A 24,419-nucleotide genomic window follows, 5' to 3' on the forward strand; every position below is an offset into this window, starting at 1 on the left:
GGGTGGGAGTGAGTGTGTGTTTATATTTTAGAAAAATTTTGAAATTAAAAAAATATGGAAAACAATGATTATCAGTTTTCCAAATATTTCCAACCTCTTTGTAAATTTAGAAAACAGAAAATTTTCATTTTCCGTGAAAAATTTAGAAAAATAGATCAACTAAGCGCGTTTTCAAAATTCTTATTTTTCTTGAAAAATTTTCCGGAAAACAACCCATTTTTCCACAACTAAATGCAACTTTAGCTTTTTAAAATTAAAGATTTTTAAAATTTATTTCTTTAAAGCCATTTTCGGCTCTTTTAAGCCTTTGGCAACAATATTTTGCCATTTTCGACGCCAACCTTTGCCACCAATACAGGGCGGTATTTGCCGCCAACAAAATCTCATGTCGGATGTGATTGGTACAAATACTTCCACACGGCTTAGCCATCGTGCAAACAGTCACTAAAAGAAACTTAATTCTTTTTGAATTTTTTCTTATTTTTTTATTAGCTAATGAACAGATCATTCATGGCACCACTTGACTAGGTAATATTGTATTTGTTATATAGATACATCAACGAGGTAGCTACTAAGCTACACGAATCTAAAAAAAGTTAAGATTAACTGAATTCGACAAAAGCAAATGGAGGATCAAACCTTCTTTCTCTTTCTCTTGCTATCTTGTCTTTTCGCATTCATATATACCTTCACCAATATCCGACGACGCCACTCACGGCTTCCACCGGGACCATATCCTTTTCCAATCATCGGAAACCTCTTAAAAGTCGGCAACAACCCCCACCGCTCCCTCGCCATACTCTCTAAACAATATGGTCCTTTGATGTCACTTAAGCTTGGAAGCAAGACAACCATAGTCCTTTCATCACCTGAAATCGCCAAAGAATTCTTTCACACACATGATATCTCATTCTCTAGCCGATCGGTTCCTGACACTGTCCGAGCAGCTGACCACCATAAATTTTCAATGGTGTGGCTGCCAGCCGGAGATCAATGGAGAAAGTTAAGAAAAATAACTAAGGAATATATGTTCTCTGTGCAACAGCTAGATGCAAGTGAACTCCTCAGGCAGGAGAAGGTATGAGAGCACGATGTGTTTTGAATGTATGTAGTATTCTCGTTTGGTTAAAACTTAAAATTAAAACTATTCATGGTTTGTAACTTATTCAAATGCACATATAATCATAGTATATATGAAGACTTTATTAAGTATTGAGAAAAAACTAGATGGTAACATATAAGACAATGAGTAATCCTTTTATTACAAATTCCTTTTAGAAAATGAAACTTTATTGTTCTTCTACACAAATTCCTTTTAGAAAATGAAACTTTATTGTTCTTCTACGTTGAGCATGGGTTAGGCTAGTAGTGATCCTAACAAATGATATAAGAGCTGATCGTGTATTTACTTATCCAAAGTAATTGTTTCAAACTGCCAAAGAGCCTTCCCCTATGTCATTAGCAGTTGTGAAAGAGACAAAGATGTCTCATTCTCAAGAATTCTTTACAGATATAGAGATAATTTTTTATTTTGTAACAAGAAATCAGTTAGACTATAATATAAATTCATTTTTTCAGTGTTATAGAATAGAAGTAGTAATATTAGTAGTTTAGTACATATATTTTTCAAGGAACAATAGGACACCGTATGTTGAAGCATTTAAGATTCAAATTAACCTAAGCTTGGGTCGACTTTATTTGAAGTGCTTAACTCTATATTGATAATTGCAAGACTATATTTAGTTTTTAGTATTTATATTATTGCTGTTTATTTGTTATGAAAGTTGCTTATTATTATTAAGAGAAACTAATGTGATGCGTATCCGGAATAAATGTATCATCTCCATTTAACCTCGGCTCATATATTTTAGGTTCAGGAATTTCTCAACCATGTCAATCGATGTTGTACAAATGAAGAGGTTGTGAATATAGGTGCAGCTGCATTTACCACGACTCTTAACATTCTCTCCAACTTCATGTTTTCTAGGGATTTTGCTCAATACGATTCCATGTCATCACAAGAATTCAAGGACGCGGTATGCGGTTTGATGAAACTTGGCGGAAAGCCGAATCTACCTGACTTTTTTCCGATACTTAAATCATTGGATCTACAAGGGTTAAGACGAGAGGGAACTGTTTATGCTAACAAGTTACTAAGTATTTTTGATAAGGTCATCAATGAAAGGTTGCAAAGTAGATCGACTTCATCTTCACATAATGGCGATTCAACCACAAAGAAGGATGTTTTAGACTTGCTCCTCAACCTGAACCAGAACGATGAATCAGAATTTAGTCTAAATGATATCAGACATCTATTTCTAGTAAGTAACTCCTTAAATGATGAATTATCAAATGGACAATGTGATGGAATAAGGAAGGTAATGAGTCATTAATTCCGTGGTGGAATGAAAAAGAATGATCCACTCCATCTATTATCAGAAATGTTTTTTTTCCATTCCACTAGAATGAAAATCCATTGCATGATTCCATCATTACTACAAGAAAATGTATTTTTAGAGATGACAAAATTCGTCCATGTAGGTCTTCGAAAAGTTGTCCGTAAAGATTGTCCTGATTCCCTCATGCATACTAAAAACTTCCGGAAATTGTCTCCTATAAATAACTGTTTCATAAATTATATTATAGGCATTGTTTATCGCGGGAACTGACACAACATCCATTACATTGGAATGGGTAATGTCCGAGCTCATTCGTAACCCAGAGAAAATGGAAATAGCACGATTTGAGGTCATGAAACACATGCAAAACAACAAAAGGAGCATACAAGAATCTGACATCTCTCAACTCACTTACCTACAAGCTGTGATAAAAGAAACTCTTAGATTGCATCCACCGGGGCCCTTTCTTATCCCTCACCAAGCCATAAACGATATTGAAATCAAAGGTTATATGGTGCCTAAAAATGCACAAATCTTGTGTAACATTTGGGCAATGGGTCAAGACCCAAACATCTGGTTAGACCCACAAGTGTTTAGGCCAGAGAGGTTTTTGGACGTCGAGATCGACTACAAAGGCCATAATTTCGAGCTCATTCCATTTGGTACAGGGAGGAGGATTTGTCCGGGATTAAATCTTGCGAATAGAATGTTACATGTAATGTTGTCATCTTTGATTCACAAGTTTGATTGGAAGGTTGTAGGGTACACAAGACCACAAGATATTGATATGGGGGAAAAGTTTGGGATCACTTTGCAAAAAACTATACCACTCATGGCTATCCCAGTGAAACGGTGAGAGAATTTTTAAGTCGTTATACTTGTATTCTTGAATAAAAGTTTCAAATGCAATATGGTATTTTTATTTGAAAACTTTGGTACTTGTATTCTTAAATAAAGTTTTAAACTACTGGCCTTGCAAATTGCAATAATCCAAAAACTGCGTATGATAGAAGATGACTTCTTCTATGACTACTTGCAACAACAACTGGCGATCCAATATTTTTAGTTGATCATCCAATATGTAAACGACGTGGAGGAGGCTGAGGTGGCCTCCCTAAACGTCGTGCTCGTCACAGGAATATCATCATAGAGACATGCCTTGTTGTGTTCGTCCAGATTGGAACGCTTAGCAATGCCGAAGGGAGAGAAGGAAATGGTGGAGATGACTGGATTAAAATATCCCAATTATCTTTCTATCGTTCAAAAAATACCAATAAAATTATCGTTTTGTTTAAAAAACCAAATTAAGTTACCGGGTTGTTCACTTGTAGTTAAGAGGAACCGACAGCTGTGGGTTAAAACCTTTTGTTAACCGGGAAATGGAAGTCAATCAAAATAAAAGATGACATGGCTTTGTTTTGTTGATTACGTGGAATTAAAAACACCCACCCTCACTAAATTACCTGGCGATCTAGGGTTTTCACTCACAGGAGGTAAAATCGATTTCTACACAAAGGGAAATCGACGAGTGCAACAAGCATGTCAACAGATGTTGACTCCCTCACCATTGATGTCTACCACCAAGCTGTATTTTGTTATAATCCCTTCGTTTACTTCCATCATAAGAAAGTATCTGTTACAAATCTAGACATATGTAACATGGATTTCAAGGTCTTCAAGACCTATCTAGACATATGTAACATGGATGTGTATTACTGTTCTAAAAATCGGTCCCTCGTGGATGGGTTGAGGGAGCTCAGAGATGAAGAAGCTATTGATAAGGTAAAAAAAACATCTTATTCACGATCCATTTTGCCCCTGTAATTCAAACTATGTAAAAATAGACCCTTTTGCCCCTGCTATTAAACCTGTTCTTAAAACTGTGTAAAATTGGACCATTTTTTTCCCTGCAATTATTTTATCAGTGGGGACATCTGTTTTGGTTAATGGTTAACCAGTCGCATAAACATCTGTTGTGTTGTTCATTAAACTGTAAAAGGAAGCTGTGTGGCCTTTGCTTTCTACCAGAAAACCTTTAAAAAAACAAGCTGTGAGACTTGAAAATACGCGAGGGGAACCCACAACCACAAGGGTAAGAATCCTCAAAAACCTTATTTTTCTTCCAAATATTGGAGCTTGAGCTTGAAGCCATCACAGACCAAAAGAACCAAAAGAAGAAGAAGATGAACCACTAGAAGAAACGCAGGAGAAGAAAAAGTGGTCTTCCTCATTTTAGCCCTAATCCCATTTTAAATAAAGATGCCATGTCACCCACGTCCATGTCATCAATTGTTTTGCCAACTCGTCAATTTTTAATCGAACTCCTACTTCACCTACAAGAACCGGTTACCACCCGGTGTTATTTGAACAATAGACAATCTTTGTTGGTGTTTCTTGTACGATGTCGTACTTGGTTGTTATTTCTTGAACGATCAAAAGATAATTGGGGTATTTTGAACGATTTGTAAACTTCATTGGTTTTTTAAGTCATTATCCCAATAGTAATATTACAAAAAAAGAAAAAAAAAAACCTCATTTTTCCTCTTTATAACTAAAACTCTATTCATTTTTTACACACTACTATCATTTTTCTATCTTTATACAATTAGCTATATATTAAAAAAATTTCCAACATATTTTTATTAACCTATGATTATATTTGAATCATCTTGCGAAGATTATGATATGCATAATGTACGAGTGTTATATTAATGAACTACAAGAAGAAAATAAAACCGCTCTATGAACATGAACTGTGCGGATAAAAACAAAAATCGTGCGGTTGTACATAAACATGTATATCATGATTACTTTGTAATTGAAAATGTATACAACTCATATGCTTTCAACGAATATTTCATTTGAGTAGGAACTTGTTTCTACCGATAGTAATGCCTTGTAGAACATGTATCATTTCTTTCATATTTATACCTATTATATATATATATATATATATATATATATATATATATATATATATATATATATATATAATATGTGTGTGTGTGTCTTTAATAGGTATAAATATGTACTCATTTTGTATGTGTGTGTGTGTGTGTATATATATATATATATATATATATATATATATATATATTTACAAAACAAATACATATATATACCTATTAAATATATCTTTAGGCATTGTTTCTTTCAATTAAAATATGATGTCAAAGGTAGGCTAAGATTCACTCCATTGCAGAAATGTACTGCATCAATTTGGTTGATGCAAGGAAATGTTTTTATAGATTGGAAAATTGTGTCGTTGAATTATTTAGTGATATTTATTTGTGGAAATCTTCGTTGACCGATGTTCAATAAGTAAATGCAACACGTGAAGACAGATATGGTTTTTCCAGCATGTTCGGAAGCACTGACTACATGTATTGAGATTGGGAAATAGGCCACATGGGTGGAGAGGGGAGTATGAATGTGGTGATCATAGAGCACCCGTGTTGATATTAGAAGTTGTTTCTTCACATGAGGACCGGCTGAACACTTCTAGAATCCCAACAACAGTAATAACCCCAGATGCTTAAAATTAAATCACACTCAAATCTTGAAGTCCAAAGGATGGATGTTCCAACCAAACTTGAGCAACAAACCACTGCCCTCGACACCCCCAAAAGCCAATCCAAGCATAATTGCTAAAACCATTGAATCTTAGCGATACTGGATAACTAACCCACTGAATCCTTACCATAAACCTTCCAAACAATGCCCCTGAACGGATCTCGATTACAAACCAATATAACACCGAACACTCCAAACTTGCTATAAGAGAAACAACCCTTCACTAAAACACTAATGATTCCTGGCATGCAAATGAAATATAACATTTCTTGAAGATATAACCCAAACATAAGCAAAGAAATAAACCATAGATATGCTTACCTATACAGATGTAAGAGTCCAAATAATAACATATAGATAAAACTGAAAAGAAAGCAAAAGATACATACCTGCAACATCGCCTCCTGCAGTCCTAACCTCCCCTGCCTGACACTGCAAAGCCCGACTCCTCTTCATTGGGGATATTGCCTTACCCACTCGTCCATTGGTGATCCTCAAAGTAGTCGGAGTAGGCGCACTTACTGCTCCTCCCCTCAACATCGAGTAGTAGGCCCTCTTGTGGCCCACTTTATCATAGTGACAACATAACAGTCTTGCCCCCTGAGGATAATCCCTTCTGACATGACCAACCATGCCATAATTATAGTAGCCTAAACCCCTGGAACGACATCCTCCATCATGCAGTTTCCCATACGTGTTGCACTGACTCCGGCCCTGCTGGCCTCCCAAATGACGATCAGAAGTCTTAGGTCCCTTCTCGGGACCCTTCACTATATGCACCTGATCTAGCCTCCTCTTCCTGAGGTGCTCCAAATAGAACTCCCGCTCTTGGGCTCTAGAAATCATATCATTCAGGGTCTCGCACCGTGGAATACTCACAAACTCCATGATATCATCTCGAAGCATATCATGATACCTCACCTTCTTCATTTCCTCATATGTTGCATAATGTGGTACCAATAAAGGCCCCTCCCAGAACATCGCAGTGATCTTAGTACTTTGGCGAGGTCTAGAAACTCTCGCGCCAACTACTGCACCGTCAGTGCGAACTCATCTTAGAACCTGGTCGAGAAGTCTTCCCATAACATAGCATCAACAACAATATCACCCAACTCACTACCAACCTCTTCCCAACAATCATGTTCCGTGTCCTTCAATAGGCAAGAAGCATATCTGACCTTTGCCTCCTCGAGGAAGAAACTCGTCCTGAATGTCACAACTAGCATTCTTGCCATGAAATTCTATTCTCATGAAACATCATCTATTGTAAAACTTGTACTCTAAGTGAATATCATGTTATATGCTAAACATGAAATCATCCATTTGAATCCAAAATCTTGAATGAGGTCAAAACCTAATACAATACCTCTCATATGTTCAACTATAGGTTGAAAACCCTAAAAATCCTTGTTCAAGATCATTACGGACTAGGATTCTCCTATAGGGCGTAATGCACCAATAAACTTCCAATTTAACTACTTTGGGCCTAGGATCCCTATTTGGACCCACATTCATGAAACTATAGCATTTTAGGCCAGTTAGGCCTAAAATGAATCATTATTACCTCTAATGCACCATGATGGGCCTTAAATGATTTAATAGCCCTAATGAGCCATAACTCCATTCCTTTTATTTCACTGGACCGTGAACCCTTATAAGGTCCCAATGGGCCGAGAATCATCCATTTAGGCATCATAATATCGAAATCAAGCATGAAAGGCCCAAACTACTTCTCCTTTTCTTCTATTTTCCCTCTCTCTTAGACCAACAACAACAACAACAACAAAAGAGAGAACATTTCATGGAAATAGGAGGTGACACCTCATCTTTACCCATAGGATCTCCATGTTAATTACCTCCCATGTATCTAAACACTTACACCTTAATACTCCATGCGTTAACCAATTTTCATCTCTACCTCTCTTTTCTCTTTACTCTCGGCTGAAACACACACGCACACACATTTCCACTTTCAAACTCTCCAAAAATTCTCTGAAGAAATCCCTTATTCTCCTCAAAATTTCATGACTTGGTGGGTGATTTCAAGAGTGTACATCAAGGTTTCAACCTCTTGGTAAGTCATCATCTCATACAAGTTGCTACCTTCCATTTTAATGCTAAGAACTCCTTCTTACAATAGCTTCATCTCATGTTCCTAGAATTAACTAAGTTTGAAAACTTCTTCCAAGGAAGCACTTAAGGCCGAAAACCACCTCATCTCCACTCAAATCTTCATCAAAATTGAATCCAAACCTCAAGTGAGTTCATACCCCCCTTTAATTTCGATTTTATATGATTTTGGGGGAGAATACAAGTTGATATGTGATAAATCTAAGTGTTATGCATGTTATGTGTGTATTTCTTGAGTTAAGATGTGATTATGTGTTAAAACTCTAAAGTTCTCAAAAATTTCTAACCAAAGGTAGTGTTATTTACAAACTAAAACACCTCATACAACTTACTATATAGATAAATGCATTATTCATGGGAGGGTTCATAAGAAACTAAACAAAATCTTGAAAAAGGACCATTTTTGACAAATAGGCAAAAAGTTGAGGTTTTCAAGTTATTTTCGGTTTTTAGAAGGACTAAAAGAGTCATTTTATTTCAAAATGGGTCTTAATGATATTCATGATTTCAAAAGGGCCAAAAGTGAAATTTTCGCATAATGGTCCATATTATAGGCCATTACGGTTTCTTGGGCTTAATGCATAAAAACCTTGATTTTTATGGAGTAAATTGTCACTTAATACAAATTTTGAGCTTCAAATGTAAATCTTTGGATTTATGGGCCGAAAATGCCATTCTTTTTAAAAATGGGTTAAAAATGTTATTTTAATAAAGATTGGGCCGAAGTTGTTATACTTATAAAAAATGGGCTAAAAATGTAAATTCTTATAATAATGGGCCAAAAATATCAATATATTCATATTTGGTCTAAAAATGTCAATTTATATATATATATATATATATATATATATATATATATATATATATGGGCCGAAAATGAAGTTTCTAATAAAAATGGGCCGCAAATGTCATTTTATTAAGAATTAAGCCCATAAAATGAAATGTTTTAAGTCTAAAGGGATTGAGGGTGTTAAATTTTCCAAAAAGGTGACTAAAATTGTGTAATTTCAGTCTAATGGGCCAAAAATGTCTCTATTACATAAATTTGACCTTTTTGTGTGCAAAAACAAAAACGAAATAACGGCAAATGGACGGAATACACCGATAACATATTATTGGGACTAATACTCTCGTTACATGGTTAATGAGCCTTAGGGATCCATTTAAGTGTATATTGGGCCTAATATTTCCATGACATTTTTATTGGGCCTTTGTGGTCCATATATATATTAACTTGGGCCTGAGCTATGGATTACATGTTTATTGGGCCATAATGGTTCATTTACATGCCTATTGGGCCTGAATTACCATTTTACATGCTTATTGGGCCTTCGTGGTCCATCCATATGCTAATTGGGCTTGCATTAAAAATCATGTGTTTTGTGAGCCTTAAATTGTCCCTTACATATCTATTGGACTTCATACAATCACTTACATACTTTCGATTTGAAAACTTAAAACATATACGTAAACCGTGTACATGGTGTCATACACTACTCGTAAACAAGTTAAGGATCTAGTGAGACTTGTCGGGTTGACACCTTTGAGTGTATGATCGTAGCCTGTAGTTATAACCAGAGTCTCCTGGAGGGAGAGCGAGAGTTTGTGTATAGATCTATACGGGGGTGACACCCCTACGCCATAGTTGTTCGCTAAAGCTAAAGTAGCCCAGTCTAGGGCGATAAACTTTACCTTAATCAAACTGGCGCCTGAAAACGCAAAGACAGGCGAACTAGTAATTATCAAGCATGGTTGTAACGGCTCACTTAGAGATTAACTCCATCAAAGATTTCGGTAAGCATAGATGCATTGAGACTCTGTTTTGGGAATTCACGACTACAATACTCTTAAAAGCAGTATATATCGGATTTTCTGGGAAGAATACATTTATACATTACTTTTACTTACGTCAGAAAATACAGAATTTTATGGGCTGCATTTCATATACATTTCCAAAAACGAAAAACACACTTGCATTAATACTTGATTTGATAAATCACTTTCAAACTAATTTTTTTAAACAGAAAATATCGGATTTTCTGGTGCTTTATGAACAATACAAAGTCTTTCAATCAAACATGCTTATGAACTCACAAACATTAGATATGTTGACTTTTTCAAAATAACTTGTATTCTCAGGTGATCGTTAAGCAGAAAGGTGAGCAGGGAATGTGGAATTTATTGTATTTTTGTTATTGTCATACATTGAACTTTCTTTTTGGCATGTAACTTATGAAATTATACTTGATGTAAACAATGCTGGATGTATTTTGATATGTATGATGATGGTGTTGTCTTGTTTCAATTATATACATTGTGATGATATTACAAGATGAAGTCACGCACAACCCCCGGACGTTTCCGCGGTCTGGTTCAGGGGTGTGACAGATTGGTATCAGAGCATTGTTTATAGTGAACTGGCATATCTAATCATACATGATATGCAAATGTAAAACACAATTGGGACTAAATAACTCTGAACAAAAATAAATAAATAAAAATCTTACCTATGTGCACGTTTTAGAATAACAGCATAATACTAAAAAATAAAAGTCTTTGGAGAAATTTGACGTTGCGATTAAATGTGGGCACCGTGTAATCGTAATACGGATGAATGTAGCCTGATCAACTACATTCCTTCAGGATACGACCAACATATGTTTAGGAGTAATTGTGATGATCAATGAACCAAAAACTTACCATCTACCTTCCCAAAAAGGTTAAAGGAACCAAACTTAAGCAAAATAAATGTTGTAGGAGTATTTTAAGAATACTATCGTTACACACCCCATGCACATAGGCGATATCGCAGAAATGCAGCAAGACGACTGTGACAACCCGAAATTTCCATTTGTACGAACATTATCTATTCAATAGAAGCTAGTCCAATTTCAGTAATTTTCAGACTTGTCCGAACAAGTTTGTGTACATTAGGGTTTACGTTTCTGGATATATCAGGAGAGTGGATGCTCCTGTAATTGTGAAACTTGAACATTGTAAGTTTCATAATGTTATAGTCCGACTTCTGGAATAAAAATATTTTCTGTCAAAATATTTCTGGACTATTAATAGATTTCTGAATTTAATTAATTCATTATTCACAATTCCAACTAGAGAAAAGCCATTTCTCTCTGACGGGTCTTCGGGTTTTCATCCCGGATTGTGAGTCTACTTTCCTAAATGTGTTTCAATACTTGTTATATGCTTTATAACATCAATTACATGTCTAAACTGCAAGATCCGAGAGTTTACCGCCCAAGAACGTTCTTAGGGAGTAAACTCCAAAACGAAGCCTAAAGGCTACCTAGTCCCATTTTCTTGTTAAGTCACTAGTTAAGGACTTAGTGTATGATCATTAGAGGCTAGAAATCATTCAAGAGACACAAGTTATAGGAGTTTACGGCCAAGGAACTCTCTTGGGCCGTAAACCCCTTTTTAAGGGTCATAAATGCCCTAAATCACCTCCTAAAGCTTAAGGACTTTACCCTCTAATACTTGTGCTTATTTTTGACACCAAAACACTTCAAAACCATAAGGTTTTAGGATTTTACGGCCAAGGAACTCTCTTGGGCTGTAAACCCCTTTTACAAGTGTTAAAGATGCCCTAAACACCCTAAGGCTTTAAGACAATTACCCTTGAACACATGGGACTTGAATGGGGAACAAAAGACATCAAAATCACTCCTTAAAGGGAGTTTACGGCCAAGGAACATATCTTGGGCCGTAAACTCCAAGTGAAGGCACAAATGTGTGCCTCTTGTCCCCTTTAGCCTTAGATAAAAACATGGAAGCTATCCTACATGTGCAAGTGCCTCAAATGAATTAAAACCAACACCCCATAGGATTTTACGGCCGTAAACTCTAGGGGATATGGTCCTTTGGCCGTAAACTCCCCAAAGGAGCATTCCAAGGCCTTAAACTACTTCAAAGATTATTCCAACAAGGCTAGGCTTATTCTAGGATCAAGATAACACCTCAAAACACTCAAAACCACCATGTGAGGAGTTCACGGCCATAAACTCATGGGTTCATGGCCGTAAACTCCAAAGGGTGGGGTTTGTTGGGTGGTGAACTCATATACAAGGCCATTTGTGCTTTAAACCCCTTTTGCCTTGTCTCGTATCAACTTAGATGCAACCATTAGGACCTATAACACTTATATAAAGTGTATACATGTTCCTAAGTGTCTTAACTTACTTTGTTAAGTTATTATTTGGCTAATTAGTTATATATATATGCTCATTATATGATAACTAGGCTCGAACGTGTGAACAAGTCTCCGTTTGCCACCTAGCACGGTACCCGATACATCAATCCAATCTACTCACCACAAGTGAGTTCATACCCCTTTAATCAACCTTTGAAATACTTTTAACTGTTTTAAATACTTTATTGGGGGGGGGGGGGGGGGGGGGAATACAAGTCACATGTGATTAATAACTAGAAAACCAATGATTTTATCACTGTTCAACTGTTTATCAAACTGTTTCACTTCAAATGTTTTACAAACTCTTTTTACTTATCAAATGCTTTTATTAAACTTTGTTTTACTTCTTATAAATTGCATGCCCATATATGTATATATATATATATATATATATATATATATATATATATATATATATATATATAAGTAATGTTTAAAGGGCTTAGGAAGGCCATCCGCCCTATTTCCTTTTCGCGCACTGAGATGTGGTCTGGTAGGATTTCGGGTGACCATCTGAGGGTCGTTCCCATATTAGTTGTATATCATATATACATGTATAGACATAAAAAGTACTTCCATATTCATATTTACCAATACATCGATAGATAGTTACCATCGGGGTAATACAATACATATACATCTATACTAGAAACAATACATATACAATGATACTAGAAACAATACATATACAATGATGCTAGAAACAATACATATACAACGATGCTAGAACCAATACATATACAGCTAGACTAGAAACAATACATATACAACTATACTAGAAACAATACATATAAAACGATACTAAAAACGATACATATACAACTATACTAGAACGAGAAACATTTCATATACATGAATACTTTAATTATTGTGATTTAAATCGGAGCATGACTTAAATATCATGGCTCGAGTTGTAGCCAGAATTCTCTTGGAGGGAGAGCGTGAGTTTGCGTATAGATCTATACTTGATTAACAATCCTACACCTTGCTGCTAGCTACAGCCGGACCTGCAGGTCTGCGGGTGCCAAACGTCATTCCGTTATTACGACCATTCATTATGTTGTTGTTACTAGTCGATAGCATGGTGCAATTTATCACATAATGCCTTAATACAAATCTGGTTTAAGGTAATTAGTACAACAGTAGTTCTTATAACACAAGGCTACAGTACTACAATGACTTACCCATTACATATTTTAGTGATAACCTCACTTAAACGATAATGTACAAACTATATTTTGTTAAATGATAGTTACACTTGGGAAATTACACACTTTTACATCAAACGAGCATACAAAACAGTTAAGCCTTGGTAGAAGGCTACTTTAATAGAAAATATAGGTTTTTCTGAGAGATTCAAACTTTTACAAACAATTGCAAACCTTTACATACATTTTACAAACTTATACTTGATACATATTCAAACATTTTTGGATGACAAATACCGACACTAAAATACTTATGAACTCACCAGCTTAATGCTGATAAACTCTTTCAAAATAACTTGTATTCTCAGGTCATCAGTAGACAGGTACCGAGGCCAGCTTTTGAGAAGATGGAGCGCATTCAAGACTCATCTTATTATTTTGATATACATTATTTTTGGTGTCTATACTGTACAGAACACGCTTGTATTAAAATTATATATTTAATGCAATGGATGATGTTGTTTGCTTATTTACATTTACTGTGTTGTGATACTTACATGACGTCCTCCGCCCCAGAACGTTTCCACCGTTCTTGGTTTTGGGGTGTGACAACGACCCTTACTATCAAGCTCTAGTAGCCTTTGGGGAGATTGAGGCGGATCTGGAAGAGGATCCAGAAGAAAACCCAGATGGGAGACCAGAAGAGTATGTGGTAACTGATTACGAATATGGTGAATCTGACTAGGAGTTAGATAAAGGAAAGGACGTTAAGGAGACACCTAATGAACCCCACCTATTGGAAGCCCTATAAAATCCACACACGATTCAGGAGAGTGACACAGACAATATACGCTCTCTTGAGGATGAAATAACCAATCTCAAGCGTCAACTCTTTGCAGCCAAAGCTAGGGCCGTTCGATCCGAGTGAAGGGAAGAGGTAACCACCCAAGAGTTGAATGAACTGGCTGAACTTCTGATACATCAACTCGATAATTAAGTGTCATCGTCATCACTACTGATGGAATTTGCTCTTCTGTTTACTATTATAAGTAATACATTATGTAGGACCAGCCGTATCTCCTACTAGTATCGTGTTTCATCTATGTGTACTACTCTACGTACTATCGACCTTATGTTTAAGTGATTAGACTACTCATAAGGTCGTCATGTTGTCGGATCATACATTTTCCTATGTATTGTATGCCTTTTTGGCAAATTTTTCTGTATTAAAATGGTTATTACTAATGCAAATGCTATGTGTTTTAATATGGATTCACTTATATGCACAAACAAACCATCGAACCGCTGAATATTTAAGGATCTCACAAACCAAAATAATCTATGTACACTATGGATAAACTTAGCATTCATACAAAATCTATTACTACTTACCACCATGACTATATCATACAGATGTAGACCATACGACAAAACACGAGATTCATAGAGTACAACCAGAAATGACCATCGTTACTTACGATCCTGCTTGTCCTCATGCACCAGAAAATGTCACCCTCCAGATATAACAAGCACAACTGTGCGACACCAATCCTACAAATGAACTCTGCTACATTCCAAGCTGCTGTAACAGCTGTAGTAACCGCTTCTATGGCACAACTCAATGTAAACAACATCAACAGAGGTGGAAATAGTGTCGACGGCTCCAACCGAAGTAACAACCACAGAAACCAACGAGTGACAGCTTATCAAGGTACTTCAAACCCCAAACTTAAGAACCGGAAGCGAGAGTCTGGGAATAAGAGAAAGGGGTAGTCAACTCAAGGGTCCTCAAAGAAACAACATGTTGTTGCTATCCATACGACCATGACACTTATACTACATCAATACCAGCAAGACCATATGCTGGAATCCTTTCAAAATGCAACAAGTGCAGTTTCCATCATCATGGAGTATGTCGTGAACGGTATTGCTATAAATGCAACAAGAAGAGACACGCATCCAGTTAAATCAAAATTCTTGTCCAGCACACCACCCCAAACTTGGTATCTGGATGAAGCACGTATGCCACAGTTGCGGTGAGTTAGGGAATTTCTGGAGGAATTGCCCAACAAAGAGTAATGACAGAGAAACAGGAGGAATTCAGCAATTGGACGTGAAGAAAACAAAGAGGAATTCCACCTAGATTTTTGGTACGTCCTCAAACAACGATAATTAAACATTAAACTTTTACCAAATCAATTAGGAATCACCAAATTGTTATCTCAACTGAATAAACACTCTTTCAACCATAACAAAAAATCCTTGAGCACTCGCTAACGACTAGGAATGCGTAAATTTAGGTGAAAGACACTACACTAATGCCTACCCTCCCGATAATGAGGGAAAATCCAAAACCACAAAAGATGTATATACATAGGGTGCACTCGCACATTAAATAATCATTCATTCCAAATCGACTTGATGCCAACAAATACTAGGATCTTTTGACGTGATTATAGGCATGGTTTTGTTAAGCCCCTACCATGCTAGAATTATGTATCGTGAAAAAGCCATTCGCCTTCATCTCCCCAATCACGAAACCCCGTAATCTATGGTGATAAACCTGGCGCCAATCTTCGTCTCATCTCGTGAATAAAAACATAGAAGTGCCTGCACAAGAAGAATATGTGTTCCTCGCTCCTGTTGTAGACAAAGCCAAAGAAGAAATCAACATTTAAGACATCCCAGTGGCATGTGATTTTCCAGATGTATTTCCTGAAGAACTTCTAGGAATACCCCCAAAAAAGATAGGTTGGATTTCGAATCGACCTCATACCAGGAGCCGTATCAATTGTCAATTCACCGTACAGGTTTGCTCCCACCGAAATTCAGGAGTTATCCAGTCAATTAAGAGAATTGTTGTGCAAAGGATTCATCAGACCAAGCTCCTCACCCTATGGGAGCTCCAGTCTTGTTCATCAAGAAAATGGGTCCTTCAGAATGTGCATCGATTTTTGGGAATTGAATAAGCTCACCATCAAAAACCGATACCCACTCCATCGAATTGATGACCTATTTGACCAGCTTCAAGGAGCTAGTTACTTCTTCAAAAATAGATCTAAGATCCGGTTATCATCAACTCCGAGTCTGAGAAGAGGACATTCCAAAAACTGCTTTCCAAACTCGATACGGCCACTTCAAATTCATTGTGATGCCCTTTGGTCTAACGAATTCCCCCACGGTATTCATGGGCCCAACGAACAGAGCTTTCCCAACCATTCCTAGTCAAACTTTTCATTATTTTCATCGGTAACATACTCGTCTACTCACGAAAGAATAACAAACATTGTAAACACTTATGACCGGTTTGGGAGGCATCGAAACCAAAGAATATTGCGATGGAAGCATTCTGTGGATTGGATAAAACCCTCGCAGTCAACAAGATGAAGCTTATTATTACAAGGGTTGGATTGGGCACTATCTAGGTGATCGTTGATAGGTTAACCAAATCTACTCATTTCCTGCCAATAAAAGAATCGTACAAGATGGAAAGATTAACATGGATCTATATAAAAAGAGATCGTGAGACACCATAGAGTGCCAATGTCTATAATCTCAGATCGGGATAGTATATTTACTTCACGATTTTGGCAATCGCTACAGAAGGCAATAGGAACACAACGAGACATGAGCACTGCTTACCACCCTCAAACCGGTGGCCAAAGCGAATAAACCAACCAAACCCTCTAAGACGTGCTCTGAACCTGTGTTCTTGACTTCGACAAGTCGCGGTATACTTATTTTGCCTTTGGTTGAATTCTCATACAACAATAGTTATCATACGAGTATCAAGGTTACTCCTTTTGAGGCATTATATGGTTGCAAATGCAGATTGCCTCTATGTTGGACTGAGGTGGGAGACACCTAACTAGCAAAAGGGAAATCACCAACCAGCACTCTCACAGGGCCAGAAATCATTTGCGAAACGATAGAAAAGATAATCCAAATCAGAGCCCGACTTCAAGCATCACGAGACCGACAGAAGAGTTATGCTAACAAATAGTGAAAGCATCTAGAATTTCCAGGTCGGAGATCGAGCACCATTGAAGGTCTCTCCCTGGAAAGGGATGATCTGTATTGGGAAACTGGGGAAACTAAACCTGTGATATATTGGACCATTCAAAATTCTTGCTCGAATTGGCCTAGTGGCTTATAAGCTGCGACTACCTGCCGAGCTCAGCAATGTACACCCCATGTTGCACATCTCAAATCTGAAAAAGTTCTTATCAGATGAAACTCTTGTCATCCCTTTGGAAGAGATGGAAATAAACAATAATCTCCTGTTCGTCAAAGAACAGTCAAGATAATAGATAGGGAAGTGAAGCATACAAAGCAGAGCCGCATCCCGATTGTGAAGGTTCGATGGAACGCTAAGCGTGGACCCGAATTCACATAGGAACGCGAAGACCAGATGAAGCAGAATTACCCTCACCTATTCTCTCATTCATGATCCTACCTTTCGAAAAAATTTCGGGAAGAAATTCCCTATAACGAGGGGATGATGTCACAACTAGCATTTTTGCTATGAAATTCTATTCTCATGTAAACATCATCTATTGTAAAACTTGTACTCTAAGTGAATATCATGCTATATGCTAAGCATGAAATCATCCATTTGAATCTAAACTCTTGAATGAAGGTCAAAATCTAATACAATACCTCTCATATGTTCAACTATGGGTTGAAAACCCTAAAAATCCCGGTTCAAGATTATTATAGACTAGGATTCTTCTATAGCACCTAATGGACCAATAAACTTCCAATTTAACTACTTTCGGCCTAGGAACCGTATTTGGCACCACAATGGACCCACATTAATGAAACTATAGCATTTTGGGCCATTTGGGCCTAGAATGAATCACTTTTACCTCTAAGGGGCCATGATCGGCCTTAAATGATTTAGTTAGCCCTAATGAGCCATAAACTCCATTCCTTTTATTTCATTGGGTAGTCAACCCATATCAGGGACCAATAGGCCAAGAACCATCCATTTGGGCCTCATAATATCAAAATCAAGGATGAAAGGCCCAAACTACATCTCCTTTTCTTCTCTTTTCCCTCTCTTTTGGCCTAACAACAACAACAACAGTAACGTAAAGAGAGAAAATTTCATGGAAATAGGAGGTGACACCTCATCTTTACCCATAGGATCTCCATGCTAATTACCTCCCATGTATCTAAATACTTGCACCTTAATCTTCCATGCATTAACCAATTTTCTTCTCTACCTCTCTTTTGTCTCTTTTCTTGGCTAAAGATTGGGCCAAAGTTGTCATACTTATAAAAATGGGCTGAAAATGTAAATTCTTATAATAATGGGCCAAAAATATCAATATACTCATATTTGGGCCAAAAACGTCAATTTATATACATATGAGCCGCAAAATGAAGTTTCTAATAAAAATGGGCTGCAAATATCATTTTATTAAGAATTAATCCAATATAATGAAAACTTTTAAGTCTTAATGGATTTAGAGTGTCAAATTTTCCAAAAAGGTGACTAAAAATGTATAATTTCAGTCTAATGGGCAAAAAATGTCTCTATTACATAAATTAGACTGTTTTGTGTGCAACAAGAAAAATGAAATAACGACAAATGGACGGAATACACTGATAACATGTTATTGGGCCTAATACTCTCGTTACATGGTTAATGAGCCTTAGGGGTCCATTTAAGTGTATATTGGGCCTAATATTTCCATGACATGTTTATTGGGCCTTTGTGGTCCATTTATATGTTAACTTGGGCCTGAGCTATGGATCATATGTTTATTGGGCCATAGTGGTGCATTTACATGCCTATTGGGCCTGAATTACCCTTTTACATGTTTATTGGGCCTTCGTGGTCCACCCATATGCTAATTGGGCTTGGATTAAAAATCATATGTTTAGTGGGCCTTAAATTGTCCCTTACATATCTATTAGACTTCATACAATCACTTACATCCTTTGGATTTGAAAACTTAAAACATATACGTAAACCTTGTACATGGTGTGATATAGTACTCGTAAACAAGTTAAGGATCTAGTGAGACTTGTCAGTTGACACCTTTGAGTGTATAATCGTAGCCTGTAGTCATAACCAGAGTCTCGTGGAGGGAGAGCGAGAGTTTGTGTATAGATCTATACGGGGGTGACACCCCTACACCTTAGTTGTTCGCTACAGCTAGAGTAGCCCACTCTAGGGCGACAAACCTTACCTTAATCAAACCGGAACCTAAAAACGCGAAGACAGGCAAACTAGTCATTATCAAGCATGGTTGTAACAGCTCACTTAGAGATTAACTCCAACATAGATTTCGGTATACTTATACAAATTTTGACGAAACTAAAAGCATTCATTCATCGACACTCGGTTTTGGAAATTCATGATTACAATACTCTTAAAAGCAGAAAATATTAGATTTTCTGGGCTGAATACATTTATACATTACTTTTACTTACGCCAAAAAATACATAATTTTATGGGCTGCATTTTTATATACATTTCCAAAAATGGAAATCACACATGCATTAATACTTGATTTGATAAATCACTTTCAAATTAACTTTTTAAACAGAAAATATTGGATTTTCTTGTGTTTTGCGAACAATACAAAGTATTTCATTCAAACATGCTTATGAACTCACCAACATTAGATATGTTGACGTTTTCAAAATGATTTGTATTCTCAGGGAATCGTTAAGCGGAAAGGTCAGCAGGGAATATGGAATTTATTTTATTTTTGTTATTATCATACATTGAACATTCTTTTTGGCATGTAACTTATGAAATTATACTTGATATAAACAATGTTGGTTGTATATTGATACGTATCATGATAGTGTGGTCTTGTTTCAATTATACACATTGTGATGATATTACAAGATGAAGTTATGCACAAGCCCCCGGATGTTTCCGCCGTCTGGTTCGGGGGTGTGACACTGAACGTGTTAGGCATATCCACTAACCACCTCCTACTGACAGTGGGGTCCCTCATCCCTTGGAACGCAGGAGCTCCACAAACACGAAACTTCGGGAAATAAAGAGTGCGAGCTCCAACGATAGCCATAATCTCAACACGGAACATGCCCAAGCGCTCACCCAAGATCTCTGAATACTATGAGAAATCTCCGATGAGTTGCACTCCCACATCTGGTTGCTGATCGGCTCAGCACCTGCATCTAAGCAGGAACCCGAACTAGAACCAGAATCACCTCCCTGAGTGCTCATCTCCAAATCGAACTACACCATGCCATAGTTCAGAACTTGCCCAAGAATACTCCTCCCATAAGCTTCATAGATTCTCCAAGACTCTCACATATTGATATGTATGATGATAGTGTTGTCTTGTTTCAATTATATACATTGTGATGATATTACAAGATGAAGTTACGCACAAGCCCCCGGATGTTTCCGCTGTCTGGTTCGGGGGTGTGACACTGAACGCGTTAGGCATATCCACTAACCACCTCCTACTGACAATGGGGTCCCTCTTCCCATGGAATGCAGGAGCTTCATAAGCACGAAACTTCGGGAAATAAAGAGTGCGATCTCCAACAATATCCATAATCTCAGCACGGAACATGCCCAAGCGCTCACCCAAGATCTCCGAATACTACGAGAAATCTCCGATGAGATGCACTCCCACATCTGCTTGCTGATCGACTCATCACCTGCACCTAAGCAGGAACCCGAACTAGAACCAGAATCACCTCCCTGAGTGCTCATCTCCAAAACGAACTACACCATACCATAGTTCAGAATTTTCCCAAGAATACTCCTCCCATAAGCTTCTTAGATTCTCCAAGACTATGATCGATTTGAGTATGTATCATGTACTTTCAGTAGTGCGGGCAGAATATTACCTTCCACACCTATCCATACTTTCCTTAAAAATCCCCTCGAATCCTCTAAGTCACTTCCTCAAACCAATGCACCAAAACTCACTAGATCGCACCACTAAACCCAATGAAGCATATCATAGGCTCTCCTAGGTGCCTGTCCTTACCTAACACTTAGCTGCTGAAGGACTCCCACTAATGTCAACTAGCTTCCTCATGAATATAGTCACATGCAACATAGATAAGATAATCCTTGGAGTTAAAGACTCAACCCTAGAATGGTTGGACTCAAGCAAGAGTTGTGCAATAGGATCAAATCAATCCCTCTAAGATTATTTAACCTTGTGCTACATGCGACTTAGCATATTCACTTAGCAGTCAATTCACATCACTAAGAGTCCCACAAAGCACTAAGCAAGAAACATTCAGACACAGAAAAAATCTAACCAACATACACTAAGCAAGAATTTATCCACTCATCTGGAATCCATACTAGAATGCAATTCTAAAGCTCATACAATCGGGCATAGAAAGGAATCTCTCCTATCATATAATACTGCGCGGATCCTTAGCCTTAATATAGCATGTAATTATCATAGTCATAGAATATATGATAATAAACATGTATTGGTATTCTAGGAAGCACTTACTTGAGCTCGACCGATTGCACGCATCACACCAAACCCTTAGTTTGAGTCTAGGCACACCCAAGAGTATACCAGAATCTCTCAAACCAAGGATCTGATACTAACTTGTAACATCCTGAAAATCAACGGTAAAAAATTCATTTTCAATATATGAATTAAAACATCCGATTACATTTATCCAAATATTAAGGTATTCCAAATTAAAAAATAAATTCTCAGAGTAACTCCCAAAATCATATGTTGCGGAAAAACATATTGTGTGTGCTCTGTGATTAAGCCTGTCCATCCCATTTCGAACCAGAAGTACCTGAAACCATGAACCACCAACTGTAAGCACAAATCTTAGCGTGATTCCCTAAGTACCACATACCATACATATTATATGAACCATAAATGTCAAACATATCCAATCAATCAATATAAGTGCTATATGCCAACCATAGTCTTGTTGTTATGCCGCGAGCCGCCTTGTGGTCTTCCTTGATAGGCTGGGGGCCAAAACCCTAGGTCTTACAAACAAGTCCTAGGAGCCACCTCCGGGTCTTTCATGTAAGCATCACAAATACAACTATCATACAATCTACACTACGTAACCAATTAACTGCAGGAGTTCAGATTTTGGTCTTGCATACAGTTTTCCAGGAGCCGTCTCATGGTCTTTCATACAAAATGTCAAGGGTTACCCCTAGGTATTCCTACAATACATCAACTAAATATGTTGACATTGGTGCCTTCGTCCCATATAATAGTGAGGAGACTCAGCTTGAATGCATGAGCTCATTGAAAGAAATTCCTAGTTGTTTCCCTGACGACTTCTCGAGCTATCAATACTAAAATAACAACCAATTAGCAATTGGGTTCCAAACTATTATCCATAATCCATACATGGGGTTAAATGACCATCTTACCCCTGACCCAATAAGAACCAAAACTGAGGCCCAAGCCCAAAACCAAAAAGGCTCAAAACTACAAGATCAATAAAGGCCCACTGATGGCCTAATTTGCAAAATTTTGCCCAACTCCATGTGGGCCTTATCTTCAAGCCCAAAAATTATCTTAGTACAATAATAAATCTCAAATGGCCTAATGGCCCAAAACAACAAGTTCAATAAAGTAGCCCAAAGGTGCGAAGCGCAAAATCACACTAAGCCTAACTCTACACCGAGCGCGAGGCATATGCTCATCCATTGGGTGTACTCGAGGAATGAAGATCGCGACCATATCTTTGTACGCTTAGCGTACAATTAGTTACGCGTCACATAACCAAAACCTTTCCAAAATCCAAAATACAACTTAATCCATTATGTCCTTGCATAAAAACCTCAGAACTCATAAGACCTTCCAACTAAGCTCTTAAGGCATAAAGTAGGCACCTTTATGCATTTACATTACTCAATTGGACCCAACAACCAACTTAATCCATTAAGACACAACATAATGCATCTAAAACATGCATGGACCATTTCTAAACATGAAACAAGCATTTTTATGGACTAACAACATAAGAAGAGGCAAGATCTATCACTCTAAGTTCCTGGAGTGGCTCAAACTCACAAGGGGAACTAAAATACACCATAAAAACCCTTAATCTTGCCCTAAACTCGTACTTGCATAATAAGAAGTCAATATTAGAACTTTATACCTTGAATGAACTTGAAATAAAGCCAAAGGTCTAGATCTAAACGTCCGCCTTTGAACCACAAGCTAGCACCAAGCACCCTTTTCTTGAAAATGAGCAAGAACATACCAAAAACCACACTTAGATCTCTCAAACACTAAAAAAGAGATTATGGTTTCCTTAATGAGGCTAGAAGGCAATGGAGGCTGTGAAAAGAAAGAGCCTTGAGCTCATAAAGATGTTTAAATAGTGCTTAAACCTAGAATTAGGGTTTGGAAAATCTGATCATTACATTGGGTGTACTCACCCAGGTATGTGCCTTGTGACAAGCACGCATTGGACTGAAACACAAGCCTTTGTCAATAAGGCTATTTCTGCCAACATATTCAAGATACATTAACTACCTCATCTTAGGTTCGTTTCCAACAAACCTTATATCGAGGGAAATGTGGTGAGAAGCCCTAAACTTCTAATAACACACCCAAGCCTTAAACGCTCCTGAACAAAACCTAAAATCCATAAAAGACCGAGTTATCAAAGTATGATTATACATCGGGGCTCCAAAGACACCATCGAGCACTTGGATCGCTTAAACCATAAAACCCACATTCGAAAACGGCCAAATTCTCTCTCCCTAAGTCCCTAAGCATCATGACAATTGATTATTAGGCCACTACCCTTTACATGGAAGAAAATCTGAAACCAAGTGTCAGAAGTTATTATCTAAAGAAGGCATCTTCCCCAATATTTCTTAATTTGGATTTTTCCCAGTAAAACTCTAAGTTTAGATGTTCCCTAGTGAATTACTATATGGGATATTTCCTAATATTACTTGAGTTTGGACTGTTCCTAGTAAATTCTAGGGTTGGGATC

At 37.2% G+C, this 24,419-nt stretch overlaps 1 protein-coding gene across 1 annotated transcript; it reads left to right on the plus strand.

Moving 5' to 3' along the window:
• The first annotated feature begins 595 nt into the window (after window positions 1–595).
• Window positions 596–3,604, plus strand: LOC145011412 (cytochrome P450 76T24-like). The gene is made up of 3 exons (XM_078970127.1): window positions 596–1,078; window positions 1,872–2,321; window positions 2,647–3,604. Exons 1-3 carry the CDS (start codon window positions 626–628, stop codon window positions 3,253–3,255), a joined length of 1,512 nt encoding a protein of 503 aa, XP_078826253.1. The 5' UTR covers window positions 596–625; the 3' UTR covers window positions 3,256–3,604.
• The last annotated feature ends 20,815 nt before the right edge of the window (window positions 3,605–24,419 follow it).

This window comes from Lactuca saligna, chromosome 8 (assembly GCF_052625555.1).
Source record: "Lactuca saligna cultivar CGN05327 chromosome 8, ASM5262555v1, whole genome shotgun sequence".
Taxonomy (NCBI): domain Eukaryota; kingdom Viridiplantae; phylum Streptophyta; class Magnoliopsida; order Asterales; family Asteraceae; genus Lactuca; species Lactuca saligna.